The sequence below is a fragment of the Ammospiza nelsoni genome, chromosome 6 (genome assembly GCF_027579445.1).
Source record: "Ammospiza nelsoni isolate bAmmNel1 chromosome 6, bAmmNel1.pri, whole genome shotgun sequence".
NCBI classification, from domain to species: Eukaryota; Metazoa; Chordata; class Aves; order Passeriformes; family Passerellidae; genus Ammospiza; species Ammospiza nelsoni.
In genome coordinates, this window is record NC_080638.1 from 28,131,854 (window position 1) to 28,150,316 (window position 18,463).

General features: G+C 40.3%; 1 protein-coding gene across 1 annotated transcript in view; it reads right to left on the reverse strand.

Annotated features, from left to right (window-relative positions):
* The window catches only part of SPTBN5 (spectrin beta, non-erythrocytic 5), a 90,661-nt gene extending 79,966 nt beyond the window's left edge, over positions 1–10,695 (reverse strand). The window contains exons 1-7 of the mRNA XM_059474229.1: positions 10,585–10,695; positions 7,175–7,342; positions 6,601–6,720; positions 5,772–5,929; positions 4,661–4,889; positions 1,158–1,789; positions 51–189 (exon numbers count right to left, since the gene is read on the reverse strand). Of these exons, the coding sequence (XP_059330212.1) occupies positions 51–189; positions 1,158–1,789; positions 4,661–4,889; positions 5,772–5,929; positions 6,601–6,720; positions 7,175–7,342; positions 10,585–10,695 (1,557 nt within the window). The remainder of the gene's footprint in view (positions 1–50; positions 190–1,157; positions 1,790–4,660; positions 4,890–5,771; positions 5,930–6,600; positions 6,721–7,174; positions 7,343–10,584) is intronic.
* Between the last annotated feature and the right edge of the window lie 7,768 nt (positions 10,696–18,463).

The window sequence follows — 18,463 nt, forward strand, 5'->3', positions numbered from 1 at the left end:
CACACATTGGCAGCACTGCAAGTTGTGTGCTGCTGGAGAGGGCTCAGTACCTGCAGCTCTTTCAGCTCCTCTGTAATGGCATCTATGTCCCTCAGGAGGCCCAGAATTTCCTGCATGGTTCCCAGGGATTGTTCTCGTCTCTGCAGCTGATCCAGGAGATCCTGCCATTGCTTTGAAATGTTCCTTTGCCTGCAAAGGAAGAGAAAGAAATTACCAATTTGGACCAAAGACCTTGGGCATCACTGGAGGATTCTCAGTGCTTGCAGCTTTAGAGGAGTTAAATGAACACACATGACTCTTGACATCAGTGTAAAAGGACAGGCCAGGAACACAAAACAGGTCAAAAGAATGTTATTATAGGAATTTTGACTAGCACATCAACTGTCATTGACTTCTTAGAATTTAGACATTATTTTTAAGGATGTTCATAAAACATCCTTTTGTTTGCTACAGTGCTTTTGCTTGATACAGTGGAAAGGCTTGGAAATAAAGAAGTGTTCTTTAAATGGCTGCTTAAAGTAAAACATTAATCTAAACATCATAAGTCACAACCTGATCTCATAGTCTGATTTACTATTTCTAAACTGTTTTTCTGAGTTTTCACAGAGGGTCTTGATTTTGTCTGAATTTAGAAAAGCACCATAAGAGAAGTTGTTTGGATGGCATTCTTAGATACTCACAAATCAGGTTATATAATAACCTGAGATAATCACAGAATATATAATTTTTCTCCAAAATGAAGTTATTCTGAGAATACCATGCCTTAAACAATTCATATCTCCCCAAGTTGCAGACTGAAATAGAAATGTGTTGGTTTGGGAAAAAAAATAGTACCTCTCTAAGCATTTTTTGATGGCAGATAGAATATTCAGTAGAAAATTGTAGGTATATTTTCATATATTAAAAAAATACCTTAAAAATATTTTTCACTCTAAATTGGTCTGAGGATTTGATCATTCAAGGAAAAAAGTTGGAATTTTGAAGAAGGTTAAGTGTTTGTCTTATCTGCTGTACACAGGTAGAAGAAATTGCTGACAGTTCTACTCATGAGGAGCAAAGATAGGGTTCACAATTATGATTAATTTCCTTCCACTGCACCACAGAGTTTCAACTAATATTGACCTCCACTACCACAGAGTTTCTCAGCCATCACTCACTTCTGCAAGATTTGATCTTTGCTGTGGTAGTTCTCCTGGCTGATAACGGAGGCCATTTCATCCAAAGCTGTGAAGCGTTCCCTCCTGGGCAGCACATCTGCCACAATGGCTTCCAGCTTCTTACTGGCAGCTTCCATCCTGTCCACACTCTCTGGCCAGAAGTCTTGCTTCCCAATCACCTTCCTCATGTCTTCCAAGTAGGACTCACGCAGGGCTGCCTTCTTCAGGAACCTCTGGGCTAGCTGTTCCAGCCTTTCCAGCCTCAGCATCTCCTTCTGCAGTGCTTTTCCACGGTTGTGCTCCGACTTTTCCAGGATGATCCAGTGCTTTTCCACATCCTGCAGCGTCTTCCCCTCTGGGGGCATGTATGGCCGTTGGTTGTTGGCTCTCTGCTTGGTCCTGATGTTGAAGAGGTGAGCTTCAATCATGCCCTTCTCTTGGTACTTGGGGGGTTTCTCCACAGTGCGGAAGGTTTTAAAGTTGGCCATGAGCAGCCACATTTCCTGAAGAGAGTTGGGGAAATGACGGTCATCCAGTTCCACCACCTTCTGTCTAATCCATTTCAGGAGGTCAGAGACCATCTGCTCATACTGAAGCTTCAAGTCATCTATCTCCTTCAGGAGGAACACAATCTGTAATGGGAAGATAAAATGACAAGCCACATAAGAAACAGAATGAAGCATGGTGGGTGAACAGAAAGCAGTGCCTTCAGCAGTCATCACATTTTTATACTGATGTGCTGATAGCTGTCACATCTGAGGCTAGGTGAAATGCTAGAACAGCCTTCCATAAAACACAGATAAATCAATATTACCTAATGTTTCATTTCAGTTTTTATTTAAGAAAACATTTGGGAATAAACAGCATGGTTCACAATTTTTGTTTCAGAATTGAAAAAAAAACAGATTTTTTTTACCAGTCTCATTCCTCAACCCCAAACAATTCTAGGCTGATCCGTAACTACACCCTTTCAGCTTCACCACTTAGGATTTAGCAGACCATCTGACAAGATCCTAGTTCTCTCACATGCACACAGCAGACTGTGGTCAAACATCTCCTTCTCCATCTCTTCTGTTGGAACTGTTTCTCTTTATTAAAATTACTAGAAAACGTTTTGTGGTCAAACAGGGTTTTAGTAAGGATGTTAACTCTGATTTAATACTAACTTTTCAAGACCAAGAGGTTTATTTGTTTCATTTGTGGCCTGACCTGCCTTTATTTCAAGTTCAGGTAAATACTGGAGCAAACATCTAGAATTGAATCCTTATGAAACAAAAGGTGTTAGAATCAAATTATCATTTCTTTCCATTTTACATTTTTTCCAACTTTGTCTTTTTACTTCCTATTATTTTTTTCCTCACCCTAACTTAGTAAAGATGCAGATCTTTACTCCTGCAAATGTCAGGTGTAGTGCTGAACAATGCTGTCTGCCTCCATCATTCTCCTGAGTTTACCTGCCCCAGCCAGGTAAAATAGTGAGGGAGATGGCACTGGGAAAAGACCCAGTCCTTCCAAGTGGTAATCTGCTTTTGCTTACCAGAAAGTGCACTGGGCAATCACTAAGTGCTGCAGTCTTGTAAGAGCAGCAAAATAGCACCAACCTTTAGTGCAGGAAAAGCAGCCCATGACATCAGGGCTCGCTTCTGAATTTTCTGCCATCGTACCCAGTTCTTGCTGAAAGACCCAAGCAAATGTAGATCCCAGACCTCAGATGGCAGAGGGAAAGGAGATTTGCCTTCCAGAGCTGTTTCTCTCTGCCATCCTGGTCACACACTTAGTCTGAATCCAAAGGCTTCCTTGACACATTCAGGCTTCCCTCCCAATCCTATTAGTAAATTCAGAGCCATCTATTTGAGGGGTCTAAGGACGTGATGAGATTAACATCTCTTTCCTTCTCCTTCTGATTGTGTGTGTCAGAAATGCAGGATGATGGGAATGCAATATTCAAGACAGGCTAGAAATAGGGAAGGAGTCAAAGGGAGAAAAAGAAGCAGGTGAGTGGAGAGAGAGAAAAGAAGGAATAACTATAACTATGAAAAAATGGGAAAAACTGTGGAACACAATGAGAATTGAAAAAAGAAAGAGCAAGCAAACTGCTTACTCATAAAATACAAAAGTTATGGCCTGCTTGGTCCTTACAGTTCCTCTAATCCATGCTTGTGGACTCAAGGACTATTTCATGTTTATCAAGAGATAAATAATGCTTCCTGGCCAAAATCCAGTGACCCATGTGTAGAGCTGTGGAGTCCTACTGCCCACTCTCCTCACTGATGCCCAAACTTTGACTGAATTCCAAGTCCTGCTCTCATCTAATGCATCTCTTTGGAGAACATGCTGCTCTAATACATATCATCCTAGAGTATCTCTAATTGTAAGGGACCCCTAAGGCCCATACAGTCCAACTCCCTGCTCCTTGCAGGACTACCTAAGGTTGGGTTTCTGACAAAAAGTATCCTCCAGAAACTCCTTCCACACTAACAGGCTTGGTGCTGTGGGGAGCCATGCTACAGGATCATCTGATCCTTGACACAAACCACATTTAGCTGACCAAACCCTGCTTTTTCACCTTGGCACCACCAGGGAAGTCTCAGTGTGAATTTTTGTTCCTCTCTCTAAGCAATTTATCCCCCCTCTCAACTGCACAGGCAGTTCTCTGAATCCAGATGTTTGTAGGACCCATCCTGGATGTGTAGTCTTTCTGCAGGCTACTTCTTTTGTAGTTTTGTCAAAACAAGAACAGACTTCTCTGGAGATAGAAGACAAATTCTCTCAAGGGAAGTGGTCTTTGGAGGAACAGCTACAAAATTACTTTAGTTTTCCATCAGTGGGATACAAGAAATTTTTAATATAGCTCATTTTTATGTGAGGTGAATTGTAAGTGGAAACAGAAAAAACCCATAACTTAGCTAAATTTAATAAAAAAATTTTAAAAATTAATAAAATTTTTACAAATTCAGCCAATTTAGCTAGCATTCTCTCAGTTTTATTTGGTGGTGGTGGTATTAAATTGTTTTGGTTTTGTTTCATTTGTTTGGGCTTTTTGTTTGGTTGGGGTTTTTTTCATTTTTCACCAAAGGAGTTAGAAAGAAAGGATGAGGATTTTCAAAGGAGATCAAAATCCAAAGTAGCTCTATAGAGGAAGGGATCATCATTCCTATTAAATGAGAAAAATGTTGATTAGGTCTGCTTTTGCATAGTCTTAATCTTCTTCAAATATTATTGAGATCTCTATGCCTCAAGCTGCCTTGGAACCATATCTGTTCTCAAACAGAAACTGTGAGGTCAAAAAGGGATTGATTTTCAGAGAGATAATTGCAACCCTCTTGGACATCAGAGAGTGTACAGGTACAAGTCTCAAGGTACAACGTCTTTCAGATAGCTATGCCTCTTGATTCAGTTAAAATGATCCTGAAGTTGAGCTTGCAGAAAACCCCCCACACTTCCAAATTAAATTTAGCTTTACCTTTTTAACTTATAACTTCCAAAGATAGCAATGCACTTACCTTGTTAAGTCTTTTTTGTATTGTCTGGCCTTGTTTTAGTCTGGAGAAGTAGTGGTAATAGAGTGACACATAAGTCATGATGGATCTCTCATCTGGATAGGGCACTGCCACATCCTCAGCATCAAGCAGTTTGCTGATTCCAAACTCTTTCTCAGCAACATCAAAGGCATTGTTCAGGTTTTTAATGGGCTGCTCCTGCCGCAGTGAGCTATAGTGGATAAGATCAGGCCTGGGCAAGCAGAAAAAGAGGGCATGGAGATGAAGGAAGATTCATGTTTGTAGTAAGTTCTTTCAGATCATAAACCATAAACTGTTTATGAGACTAAGTTAATAGTCATGTAACTGTTAATGTTATGTGACATTAACGCTGGAATTACTTTGACCCTGAACTTTATTCAAGAGCATTGTCCCTTGCCCACATAGCAGGAAGAAAATTGTTTTCTATGAAATTGAATTACCACTTCCAACAAATGTCTGCCCTTATTTCTCCTCTTCCCCAATGGGTGAAAACCAAAGCCCACTAGAGAGACAGTTGTGAGAAGGGAGGTGACTCCCAGCTGGGGAAGTTCCACAATCCCACTATGGTATCCCCTGTAAGATATAGCAGAACTCTTGAGGACAAAGAAGTGTTCAAGGTTCCCATAGGTGGTTTCTCTCTCCTGCTTTTGGCTATTTCCTTCACTCTTTTTCAAAGGGACAGAAGGGAGAAAAAAAGAGACTGAGAAGTTGCTTACTCTATTACAATTGAAGAGGAAGATATACATGCTCCAAAGTCCATACAATAAAATCACTGCCTGAAAAAAATTTTAGAAAAAGAGCAAAGGGAACATGACTGAGGGGTTAAGACCACATGGGCAGTACTGTTCAGATACATGATATTCCCCTGAAAATTCAATATTATACCCAACTAAAGGAGCTTCCAAGTAGGAGCTTTTTGTTCTTCCTTCCAAGGAGAGAGAGAATTTAAGAAAGAAGAGTCCTCAGTAAGAAAGGGCAGAGAGTATCTAACAGTTTCTTGACCAAAACTTGTAATTCAGACCCTGGAACAACCTGTGTCAGAGCTAGAATGAGCAATGAGCAACTCTGCCCAAACTGATCCATCAAATCTTACCTGTGAGCATGTATGAGTGCATTGAAGGCCAGCCCATCACTCCAACTTTTGGAGAAGTCCTTCACACTCACATTGGAATAGCTGGCAGTTTTATGCTGACACCATAGCAATAAGGCTTCATTGGCAAATAGAACATCAGCTCTACCTCCAAACTCTTCCTGTGAAGAGAACAGAGAAAAGAAAAATTGGTGTCAACAATGTATGAAAATATTATCAGTGAGTTTACACTTATGTTCCCAAAGGTCACTTTGTATTACTTTTGTTCAATTCACAGATTCACTCAAAGTCATGACTTACAGACTGTATCTGTCATAAAGGTAGAAAAGTTTAACATGAAAATAGAAGTTTTCAATTAAAAAAAAAAAAGTGAAATGAATGAATGCAGAAACTATAAGGTAAAATGTAGGTGCTGAATTATTTTAAATGTTTCTCTTCTGTAAGGTCTGTAGAAATCAGGCAGAAAGGAAAGTTCCGTTTATTTGCATCCTTAGCTGTGAAATAGAACTCAGAAACAAAATATTATGTGTTCAGGTCTAATGTTAGAATTGATCGACTTTGATTTCACAATACCCCTATAGAACCTTCTTTTTCACGTTCTTAGAGTACACATTAAACAATTTTAAAAAGCATGTGCTTCTTCAGAGCAGTGTCATGGGACTCAAATCTAGAGAGAACTATTGACAGAGAAATTCAACATGAAGTCAAAAGTTGGTAAAAAATTTGTAGAAGAGGGTGAAGAACATGAATGTTCTATCTCCAAGTCACTGTTTTGTCCCTTTGAAAAAAACCTCACAACTGCACGAGCGAAAAGACAAAGATACAGTTTTACCTTATCAAGTTTGATAGATGAAATCTGAAATCGAAGTATGATGATCCAGATAAGGCCCAGGATTAAGGTTCTGTCACCATCTACGATATTCTCAGGACCAATCACTTTTACTTGTACCTGCTAATAAACCAGTATCTGTTCAGCATAAATGCACTCGTGTCCAGCTCTCAGTGTAACAAACTGTTACTAGAGAGGGCGTTCAGGCCTTTTCTTAAGAAAAGAGGTTTAATGTTTACACCTTTTCATCAGTCCACAGACCTGCTAGCAAAGGGATAGTGATCTCAAAAATTTAAAATTTCTATATATGTTTTTTGAAAACTGGTGGTTAGGGAGAGGAAAGAAATGCATTTCTTTCCTCCAAAGGAATGGAATATTAGCTGTTTCTAAAACACATTACTCAAATAACAAAGAAATTAAAATTTGATTATTTTTTTTCTTTTTAATTAAATCCCTAGTCTGTCTTCAGAGGTTATGGTTTTGTATACTAGAGGGGGAAACCACAATGGACATGAGGCTATACTTAATTAATAATATACATAAACTGTTGTGATCTCTAATATCAATATTAACTTACCTTGGATTTCAGAAATGTGATGGCTTTGCTGTTGTTCTCTAGAAAATGCACTCTCATCTGTCCTCGGCTTGGTTTGGGCAAAGCTTCTCCGGAGAGCAGCTCCAGGAGTTTCATGAGGGAGATGCCATCCTTCAAATCTGTGTAAATATCTTCTATCTCAATCTTTACCTGTAAAGACCAGGTACAGACTCCAGCTTAACATTTGGCACAGAGAACCCTGTACTTCTAAAATGAAACAAACAACACCTTCTTGATGTTCCAGTGAGTCTTCTCTATGACGGCGCGTATATCCACAGAGTGGTGAGTCTTAATTCAGAAAAAATGGATGTGCAGGAGGACTTGCATTAATTATGAAAGTAGTCTGAAGTTAAAAAAGACCCCAAGAACCAAACAAAACTGCAAACCCACAAGAGAGTAAAAAAGGAAAAAGTAGGAGATTTTGAAAAATAAAAAATTGAGCATTTTCAAAATCAAATCTTTTGAAAATGCTGACATTTTTTATTCCAATTCAAGTGAATCTTTTATTTTATCAGAATAATTTTACTCTGAGCTGTGCATTTCATTTAATAGTTGAGCTGATAATTCCATTCAGTGACTCATCTTATACTCCATAGTCTCAACAAAGTTTGTCACGTCCTGCTTGGACCTGCACTACCACTCAAAGTCTCCATATTTTTAGCTAGAATCTCACACTAAGTGAAAGGTTGGGATCATTTACAAGAATGTGCTTTATTGCTGCCAGTAATGAGGTCACCCAGCGCTTAGGTGATACAACATGACACAGTCTGTACTCTGACCTAACAAGAACTTGCCTTGGGTGTTTCCTTTTGGCCTTATGCCACTTGCCATCTAGAAGTGACATTAAAACCACACCTAAGAATAAACCACACCTAAGAATAAATTACTGTGATTTTGCAATTACAGTAAATCATCTTTTTAATCAAAAAAGAGAGAAAAAGAAAGAGATAAAGAAAAAGAAAGAGATAAAGAGAGAGAAAGAAGAAAAAAGAAGGAAAGGAAAAAGAAGGAAAGGAAAGGAAAGGAAAGGAAAGGAAAGGAAAGGAAAGGAAAGGAAAGGAAAGGAAAGGAAAGGAAAGGAAAGGAAAGGAAAGGAAAGGAAAGGAAAGGAAAGGAAAGGAAAGGAAAGGAAAGGAAAGGAAAGGAAAGGAAAGGAAAGGAAAGGAAAGGAAAGGAAAGGAAAGGAAAGGAAAGGAAAGGAAAGGAAAGGAAAGGAAAGGAAAGGAAAGGAAAGGAAAGGAAAGGAAAGGAAAGGAAAGGAAAGGAAAGGAAAGGAAAGGAAAGGAAAGGAAAGGAAAGGAAAGGAAGACAAGAAAAGAAAAGAAAAGAAAAGAAAAGAAAAGAAAAGAAAAGAAAAGAAAAGAAAAGAAAAGAAAAGAAAAGAAAAGAAAAGAAAAGAAAAGAAAAGAAAAGAAAAGAAAAGAAAAGAAAAGAAAAGAAAAGAAAAGAAAAGAAAAGAAAGAAAAGAAAAGAAAAGAAAAGAAAAGAAAAGAAAAGAAAAGAAAAGAAAAGAAAAGAAAAGAAAAGAAAAGAAAAGAAAAGAAAAGAAAAGAAAAGAAAAGAAAAGAAAAGAAAAGAAAAGAAAAGAAAAGAAAAGAAAAGAAAAAAGAAAAGAAAAGAAAAGAAAAGAAAAGAAAAGAAAAGAAAAGCCATTATCGGTTTTAAATGTACATGTTAAGGGGAGTATTTACATGCTAAGGGGGAAAGGACAGACAACAGGCATGCACCTTCTAGTTTCAGTTACTAATTAGCTTAAGAGATCTTTTCTCCAGAGAAAGGAAAAAACACTGGAAGTGTAAAAAAGTTAGAGAGTGTTTAAATCTCTGCTGTGTATGGCACAAAGATTTACAACTTGCTGCACTGATTATCTTAATAAAAAACACCTCCCTGTTAAGTTGCCAACTTTATTCCTTTTTGCATATTTAATACAACTTAAAATTCTGCCTATGATATACTACAATAAAAAAGCTAAAGTTGCTGCATTCTGTGACACTTCCATAATGAAAAATAGTTCCATTTGAATTTGTAAAAAGACAAGCTTCATACATCTGCTTTATGTCTCACCCAGCTGTTGCTTCAATAGCTTTGTTGCCTCATTCTTCTCATAAAGATACCAGTCACAGATAGCTTAACAAATTCAATCCAATAGCATCCTTAGTGCTAGGCTTGGAGCAGTCAACAGTATAACTGAGAACATTGCAGTGTCCTGTAGCATGATCCAATCCCCTCAAAGTTTGCCTTGGAAAGCTGGGACTAAGCTGCCAGGAAGACCCAGATAAGCTCTGCGCGGTCTCTGCCGTATATGGCCTGGAAATCTCTCACAGGCTTTGCTCCCCAGACATTTATGATACGTGAACAAGCACATTGCCGGAACTTCGGACCGGCATTTTTATCTCTGAACTTGAAAGTATTTTTAAAATGAGAAAATATATGTCTACAGCTAAACAGAACTAATTTCCTACACCATAAAAACCTAACTTTCTGCAGGTGGCAAAACAAGCCTGTGTTTTGCATTTGTTCGTTTCCGTTACGAAAAATAAATTTGAAAGTTTGTTGTGCTCTGCAGCTGCCTTTGTATGAATCACAAACTCAAAACATTACACTGAACAAACACATCTGGTGCTGAAACACAGTGATGAGCTATAGTGGACCCAGTGGCCTGGTCCTGCTTGGTGTCCCCAGTATCCATTTTCATTACTATCTACTACAGACCCCAGAAAATGGAATTGCTTTGGATGACATAATTCCTTTCTGTGACACAGCTACATCATTCATGCCTGAAACTTTATCTGCAGTAAGTCTGGAGCCTGGACATGCTGGCGTTACCTTGCATGCGTGTATGGACTGCACACTGGCTCTGAAGATTTTTTGAATTCTGAGAGCTACAGAAAACAAACTGGTCAGGACTTGCATGGCAGTATGTCTGAAATTCCCAAAATTGGGGCTACTTTTTCAGATCCTTTGAGCAGCAACTTGAACTGAACTGATCAGGCATAGCACAAAGTCAGAAATTTTCACCAGGCAATAAGGAATTGAGCATTGCTTGGAGAAACCGTGACATCTGCAGATAATTTATTTACAGGTAAAAGAAGCATATGAGGACTTTTCTCTGAGAGATCACCACTGTACAATGGACATCACAATATGATGGGGTTATACAGTCCACATAATGAACCCTGATTTCAGAGAAGACTGGTACCATGGACAAAGGAGACAGATGAGAGGTAAAAGATAGAGGATGAAGCACTCTGGTTAGTCAAATCCTTCCTTGCTTGCATGTGACAACATCCAGGAAAAAATACATTAACAATAACATTAAAAAGGATACAGTGGGAAAATAAAATCAAACAAAAACCAGAAAAAAAAATCTTCTCATTGAAGGAGCTACCTACACTATTCCTGGAGAAGACATTGTTCATCCAGTTGGTGAAGGTTTTCTTTTGCATGGACATTCGCTGCTCCTGCAGCTTTTTGATATGATCTTTTTCATATTCGGTGCCCATGGTCACCTAGGAAGCCAGAAACCTCAGTGGGCTGCTGAGTGCTGAAAAGATCTGCCAGGCCACCTACAAAAAACAGTGTACACCAGTGTTTATAGGAAACCCAGCACCAACAGGTACAAGATTCAATACCACACCCAGTGCAGTACCTTCATTTCCTTTTGCTTGCACTTTGCACTTCAATTTCACCAATTTTATTTTTAACTTGCTTGACCTCACCCTTTAAAAATATATCTCTAGCTTCAGGACGAAAATGTAACATGTACCTATGCAGCTTTATTTTCTTGCTCTCAGCCTCCACTCAGCCTCCTTGATCCCATGAGGACCACTTCTACCTGAAAGCCATCAATAACTTCCTTGGGTGTGCTGAAAGCACCTCACAGAGACCTGATCTTAGACACTGCCAGAAGGAGGAATCTGCAAATCACCTCCAAAGAAAAGAAAAAGCGTGTTGTGCTCTCTGAGGGCTGGTTGAGATTCTGTTCTTGGCTTTCACATCACACTATTTCCAACAGAAATCGGAGCTGCTTAGAAAGGAAATGGAACCATCTTGACTCTTTCCTCTCACAGGTTCAGCTTTTGCACATCTATCACAGTAAGGATGGTAACACAGGTCCATAATCACATGAAAAAGGTCCTAGCCTTGGTGTCAGGAAACATTATTCCTCTTCCCTACTCTTGTCTACCTCATCCATACCAGTGAAAAGTCAGGCTTGTAATTCCTCACAGCACCCAAGATGAACATTCAGAAAGATTAGAAAGGAGGACTCTTGCCTTTAGTGTCTGTGACACAATAAACTGGATTTCAGCTCAGCTGAATATCTCTTTTGAAAACACTTGGCTTACATTGTAAATTTTAACAGCAGCCTTGCTGTTATGAAGGCAAGAGTATTATTTTTAAAAAATTAAAAAAAGAAAAATCAGTGCACGATTCATGGCTACGGACACTTTTAGTGACCACTACTGCTATAATGATAAGTATAACCTGGATATCAGCTTGGCTGGGAAGCCAATAAACCTGTTATAGTGACGGGAGAGGAGAGAGGAGTCTACTGCTGTCAACCCACTGCAAAGAGAGAAAAGAATGAAAAATTAAAACATCTGAGAACCTGTGGAGCAGTGTGACATACTTCCCAAAATTCCATGTTTGTTTTGCCAAGGCAAAGTTCTGAACAGTTATGGGCTTTGTACCCACTTAATTCATAAAACATAAAATATTGAGGAAGAAAACTTTATCTGTCCTAGCATGAGAAGACAGCAACAGGGAACCAGCAACAGCAGCCACTGTAAATGGGAAAGTCCTTACCTAATAGCTTTCCATGCTCTGATTAGTATTACAAAAAATTTGCCATTTTACAATATTTAGAGGTGTGGAAAGTGCAGAAGCAATGATTTATTACTGCATTTTTTGTTATTTCTTTTTGGGGCAGATATTTCTTAACCCTCAGAGCCTGACTTCCTCAGAACAGGGACAGCGTTGAAGCCTGGTGGTTCAGGAACCACACAAGGAAGGGTCATCACTGTAGATGAAAGCCTAATGAAAGGAAGAATTGAGCAAAATCTCATGTAGAATTATGGAGAACATTCTCTCAACATTTTCTTATTTTGTGGGCTAGTTCAGCACTGCCTGTTTTCTCCATTTGAAGAGCAGATATTCAAAGAATTGCCTTTCCTTGCTGTAGAGGTGACATTAGCTCGCTCCCATGTAACAATCCATATCTGAGTAATCCATAATGCCATTTCTGAGTTTGCCAAATGCTTCTCAGAACATCTGCAGGCCTCTTATTTTCTTTTTAAGGATTCCTATCCAAACATTGCAGTCACCCTGAATAATGATAGAACTGGTTTCATTTAGGTACAAAGGAAGATTATTTGTTGAGCTACTGCCTCACGTAACAGCTCATCTGTTTCATCAAGTTAGAAATGCTCCCTGCATGGGTAGATGGTTACCTAAAGGACACATCCATAGTAGATTATCTGCATTTTCAGGATGCATAAACATTGCTAGGAACTAAAACTAGTCATAGTTTCACATTACAAGAAAATAAAATATCAAAGTACATGAAAAAAATGGACTTACCCAGTTTTGGAGGAAGTCGTTTCTGACATTCAGCAGCTGGTTTTTCTGAGAATGGCTTCCACTGGATCCACTTCTACATTCTCCTCACTGCTTTAATGCAGAGTGACCTTTGCTTTCAGGAACAGAGACCAAGTATTTATGATCTACCTCTGAACCTCCCATCTGATCTGAAAGAAATTAACCCAACAGGACACAATGAGTAAACGTCTTCACTGGTCTTGTCCAATTCTTACACTCAAAAATAATATATGAAAGTCAACAAAATTGCTGTAAACCCGTTGAAATGTCATACATAGCTCTGAGGCTCTGGTAAAGAGCATCTTGCACAATTGAACTGGAGGTTCTGCCCTTCTAAAGAAACTCTTACCTGGAAAATTGAACCTGACAATGGACTCAGGAAATGAAAGCACAGCAGAGAGTACAAAGATCAGAGTGATAGCCAAGTGGTTAAACTGGGACACAGCAAATGAGAAGGTGAAACTGTGAAGTGTTAGGAATTTGCTCAGCACTGCTTTGAGGACACTTTCGTGCACAGATACCTGCTGCTGGCTGGGCAACTGGAGTCAAGCTGGCAATGCCAGCTGATTCCAAAGTTTACTATTCATGGACTTCTCATTAATAACAAAAGGGAAAATAATTCTGGTGACTTATATAGATAGCAGTGAGTCTTTCTGGCCTTTGCAAGGTGACACGTGCACAGGACACATTTACCTGGCATCATTGCCAGGAATCAGAAAGTTTCTGCTGGGAGCCAGTACCAGAAAATGGGCAGACATCTGAAATCAGAGGCTGTAAGGAAAGATATCAAGCTCAGAGCTGAGATAAGGGAATAGCAGTGTTTTCCCTTTTAGCAAGTGTAGTTTAGCTAGCCTCCAAAAGGGACAGGAGGACACATAAAAAGAAATTAGGAACTCACCCAAATTCAGGATAGATAAAACTTTATCAGTAGATTCTATGTCTTCATATGCACACTAGAAATATCATATACAATGTAACATAAAACTGCTAAAAATAAATAAGTTGAATATTTACATTACAGATATTTCCCAAAATATTCCCTCAAAATTCCTGGGCTCATGTCCTGGACTAGCCAACTAATACTGTAAGCAGTTGGTTTAAATCTGGCACAAGTTGGTTAGATTTTGTGTGTTGAGAAAATCTCCTTGCTCTTTTCAAACAGAAGGTAGAGGACCAGTGGGTGAATTGGTCCTGGATGCAGGTATTTGTCCTTATTGCAAGTTAATTATTATCTATATAGTAAAATGTGCAAATCACTCCCTTTGCTTTTTATGATGACACAAGGCAATCAAAGATATGGTATAAAATTTCACTAACTCCTGAATATCTTTCTAAAGTTCAAAGTTAAATGGTGGACACTTATGTGACAGTGATAAATAAAGCCATTTCCTCAGTTATTTATATCCCAACAAAGCAAGAGGAAGGGCACAACAGTATTTGCTTGCAGTTTCCTGGAGGGATCAGGAAAAAAATCACCCATCTAGGATAATTATGGGCCCTCTCCTGCTGCCTGTGCAGAGAAGGAAAGCCTTTCCACTGACCTCAGGAAGAAGGGCCCAAAGAGTACCCTTCCCACGCCTTGTTTCCAGCCTGAAGTAGTTTTCCATGATGGCAGATGTGTTTGTTTCCTAACAGGAAGGATCCTGATGCCAGATTTCCCTCTACAAAATAGCCACCAGTAAGATGTGTTAAGATTCCTTACCACCCTTTCTTATCTGCCCACAATCTTGTTCTGCTTAAGAGGAAAACGGAGACCATGGAGATCAAACAGACCTCATGCACAAGCAGCCTGTCCCCAAAACTCCACAGTTCCCAGCCCATGTCCCACTGCTCCTCCCCTCCTGGCAACACCACGTACATCAAAGAAGGATGTGATACTTCATTCTATTTGAATTCTTTTTCTTAAATGTCATTATTGTCCTCCTCTCATAACATGCATGTGAATTTTCAGCACCTCTCTAAGATGGGAAGAAATGTTTAATTCCCTTGCCATAAAAAGCCCAGAAGTGGCAGTTGCAGGGATGCAGATGCTGAGTTTGCTGCTACCACTCCCACTGCTGATCTCAGGTGTGGGCTGATCACCATGAGCTTCCCCACCATGAGCTTCACCAGAGCAGGCTGTGCTCTCCAGGCAGCAGCACGGCTTCCTGTCCTCATTGCCTTTGCCCGCGGGGATAGAGCAGTCTCCCAGCGAGGAACACACACACACACACACACACACACACACAGCTGGGTGCAGGCGCCTTCCTGTACTACAGCATCCCCAGCCCCGCTCTGTGCCGCCCCTGGGCAAAGCCAGCTCCGATGTCCAATGTCAGAGCCGTGTGACCACACGCACACCTGCCCTTTGGGTGGGGCCGGGTCTGTTCACAGGGGTCAGGTGGGAGGTTTGGCACAATCCGTCACCCTCCCTTACACAAGCTGTGCATACACACCTTTCTGAAGGTACAGGAAAATCCTGTCTGATCCCTGCTAAGTAGAGGGTTCCCCAAATCTCAAAGAAAATAATCATGTTAAATGTAAACACGTGCATGACAGCTTAGCCCTTTATCCCCCACTGGGTTTCCAGCCATGTTACTTCCATAAGCAAGAGTCCCAAAACATCTGGACAATGACTCCAGGAGTATAAAGGCAGCCCCCTCCTGGGACTACAGTCTTGTAGCTCACAGTGTTCCAAGCAAGCAGAGAAACTATCCTACTACTTGGGGCCAGCAATCTGGGTCCCACAGGTGGCCCTTTCCCTCTGCCACCCTTCCCAATGCCAGCAAACAGCTGATGTTCAGTTTCATCAATGTAGTGTGGACACAAGTGAACTGAACCATGATCCCAGAATGTTTCCTGACCACATCTAAGCACATTCCTAACCATGCATTACATGTAATCTTAGACCTTACAGCGGCACAGAGGATCTATACTTTGGATATTGGGAACACGGGGGAGGATCAGAAGAAGCTGTTCACTCACTTGGGAATGGAATACCAGAGCTGAAGAAAAGTTGGGAGGAGTTAGGCAAAAGCAGCTGAGGAGAGGCACGGCAACCTCCAGCTCAGTCTGCAGAGGCTCCCTGATTTCACAGGCCTCTCAGCTGAACTTCTGTCCCAAAATAGCCACGTATTTCTCTCAGCTTCTTTCCCCAAAGGACTTCAGCACACCACCGCCAGGCACCCCCGGTGCCCTGCCGCTACATACCTGCTGTCACCAGCCACCCCGGGGTGCCACCCACCTGCAGGCAGCGGGGTCCGCAGCGGATGAGCTTCTCTTAAAGCTGGGCTCTGCCTGGGAGGATCTAACCCAGCATGCTGGGTTGTTGTAAACCTCAGCCTCCTCGTGCTCTAGTCTAAACTAGAAGTTGCTTTTCTCTTTGAATAGTTGGCTAGCAGCGACATGACATCAACAGGGAGCAGAACTCAAGCAGAACAGTCGAATTACATCATCCAAAGGAACTGGAGCCCCTCACTGCGTTTGAAAAAGAGGACAGCTTAAAGCAAAATCAGATGGATTTATTTTTCCTGGCATGAAGAAGTTCAGTCATCATTTTGAAACAGAAAATATATGTTTGCTTGTTTAGTCATGAGTTAAAGACATTTTCTCCTTGGAGCTGTTTATATTATCTTGAAATTTCCCTTCTGTTTCTGAACCTCAAATAGTTAACATAAGAGCTTCAAAGGCTTTTTGAGATGAACACATGGGACAAAGGACTCTCAGTCTCTTTCCATTTCATACAAACATAGATAAAAGATTTCAAGTGACAAAATAGCTTTAATATTTTGAACATGAAACTGAAACTGGGCTTAGAAGTCACCATGTTGGCAATGCCAGATCTAACTAGCGTATTTGTATCATTTAAATGAGATATTTCCATTTTTTCCACAGCAACTAATGAAGACTGCTGCATGAGAGTGAAACTTTTTATTCACAGCTGTATTTTAGGGGCTTGTTTGTATATTGGACTGATAAAGCACTTAGCTCCATTTGTTGATGAAAGAAAACTGTGGGATTCACATATGGAAGTGGCTCCCAGCACCTCAATGCCAGAGCACTGCACCTGCCCCCAGGAACAGTGCACACCAATGGTGTGCTCTCAGGTTTTGGTCCCCCACAGCCCTGACCAGCAGATTACTGACTGCAAACCAGCCCAGCCCATCTCAGTTTCCATGTGAAGGTGTCCAGTCATGTGGAATGGTTGAAGGTCATTGGCAAAAACACTGTATAAATTTTAATAAAAATGTATAAACAGTTAACATTAAAGGTGCAAATTTTAGCAGATGCAAGGTAAGACATGCTAATACAACACAAATAAAAATAGCAATTACTCTCCATTGTAGGCAAAAATTACCAAGCCCTGAGCTTACTGGTTATACTTACATTATTTGTTAATTTCTTACTTTCTGACTAGACACAAAAAAATGCATTTTGAGAATAAACCCACAGAATTATCTGAAGAGACTCACTAAGCATGAGCAGCATGTTTCAGCAGTTCCTTGTTAAAAAAATTGCAAAATGGTGAACATAGAAATCTTACAGTATATCTGAAATACAGCACCTAGCGACAGATACATACCATTCATGAGCTATTTTCGCTACAATGAAATCTTCAGAGCTTCAGACTGAAGTGGAATATGGGCTGTTGAGCTAGCAAGACCTTGGAAAGAACATGGACAAGCTCCATCTCAGAGAAAAGGTGGGAAAACAAGTTACATGTGGCATTAGTGAGCTTCCAGTATTCACTGGACCAGAAACTGAGCCCCCAGTCTATCAGCAGGTACAAATCTGTGCTAGTATGAAGTCCTCCAATGGGAAAAGGGAGAAGATTCTGCCTCAAAACCATGGTTTCCATCCATATTTTTCCCTCAGGTCAGAAAAAGTTGCATAGATTCAGGACTTCTGAACACACTGGTGAGAAACCACCTCATCTTCCTGACTGTGTTTATTTGGTATGGATATTTATTTCCAACTCATTGCTGTGATCCCTGAGTGAAAGAAGGCACTTTCAGCAGAGGCCTTTGTACACCTGTCTGAGCAGGGCAGGGCAGGGCAGCCAACCTTTTCTCCTGTGTTTTCCTGGCCAAGTCAGGCAGGCAGGGCCAAGGGCCAAGCCTTCAAAAGATCTTCTGCACTCTCAGTTAGTACTTGCAGCATGGCAAGATCAGAGAAACCCAGAGTAGTGTCTGCTCCAAAGGCCTTGCAAATGCACCACATACGGGAGCATATAAGATTTGGAGAAACTAAGTGGCTCCCCAGTACTCTTATTTTTCAAGGTTAGTACTGGCACCCGAGTTAAAACAGAAATGTTTTACTGTTTAATAGGGCCAAATATTAGAAACAACAATTGCTGCAAAACTTACAAACTGGTAGCATGGACAGCTGTCCACTTTTCCTATTATCCAAATACGAATTGTGGATTAGAGATAACAACTGCTGAAGTGTGCTGTAAATATTTCAAAGTCTGAAATATCTTATATGCAGAGCATGTAAAACAACATTAAAATAAAACCACAAAGAGCAACCCCTCCCACCTACAGACACCACTAAAACCTCCTCTTCTTCAGATTATTTTTTACTTTTATAAGGAGCAGTTCCAGCAAGTCGCTGCAGTTGAAGCTCTAGGGAGCCTCCAGGAACCCACAGATTGCTTGCATGTGAAACATTTGCTTTCATGTGACACATGGCATC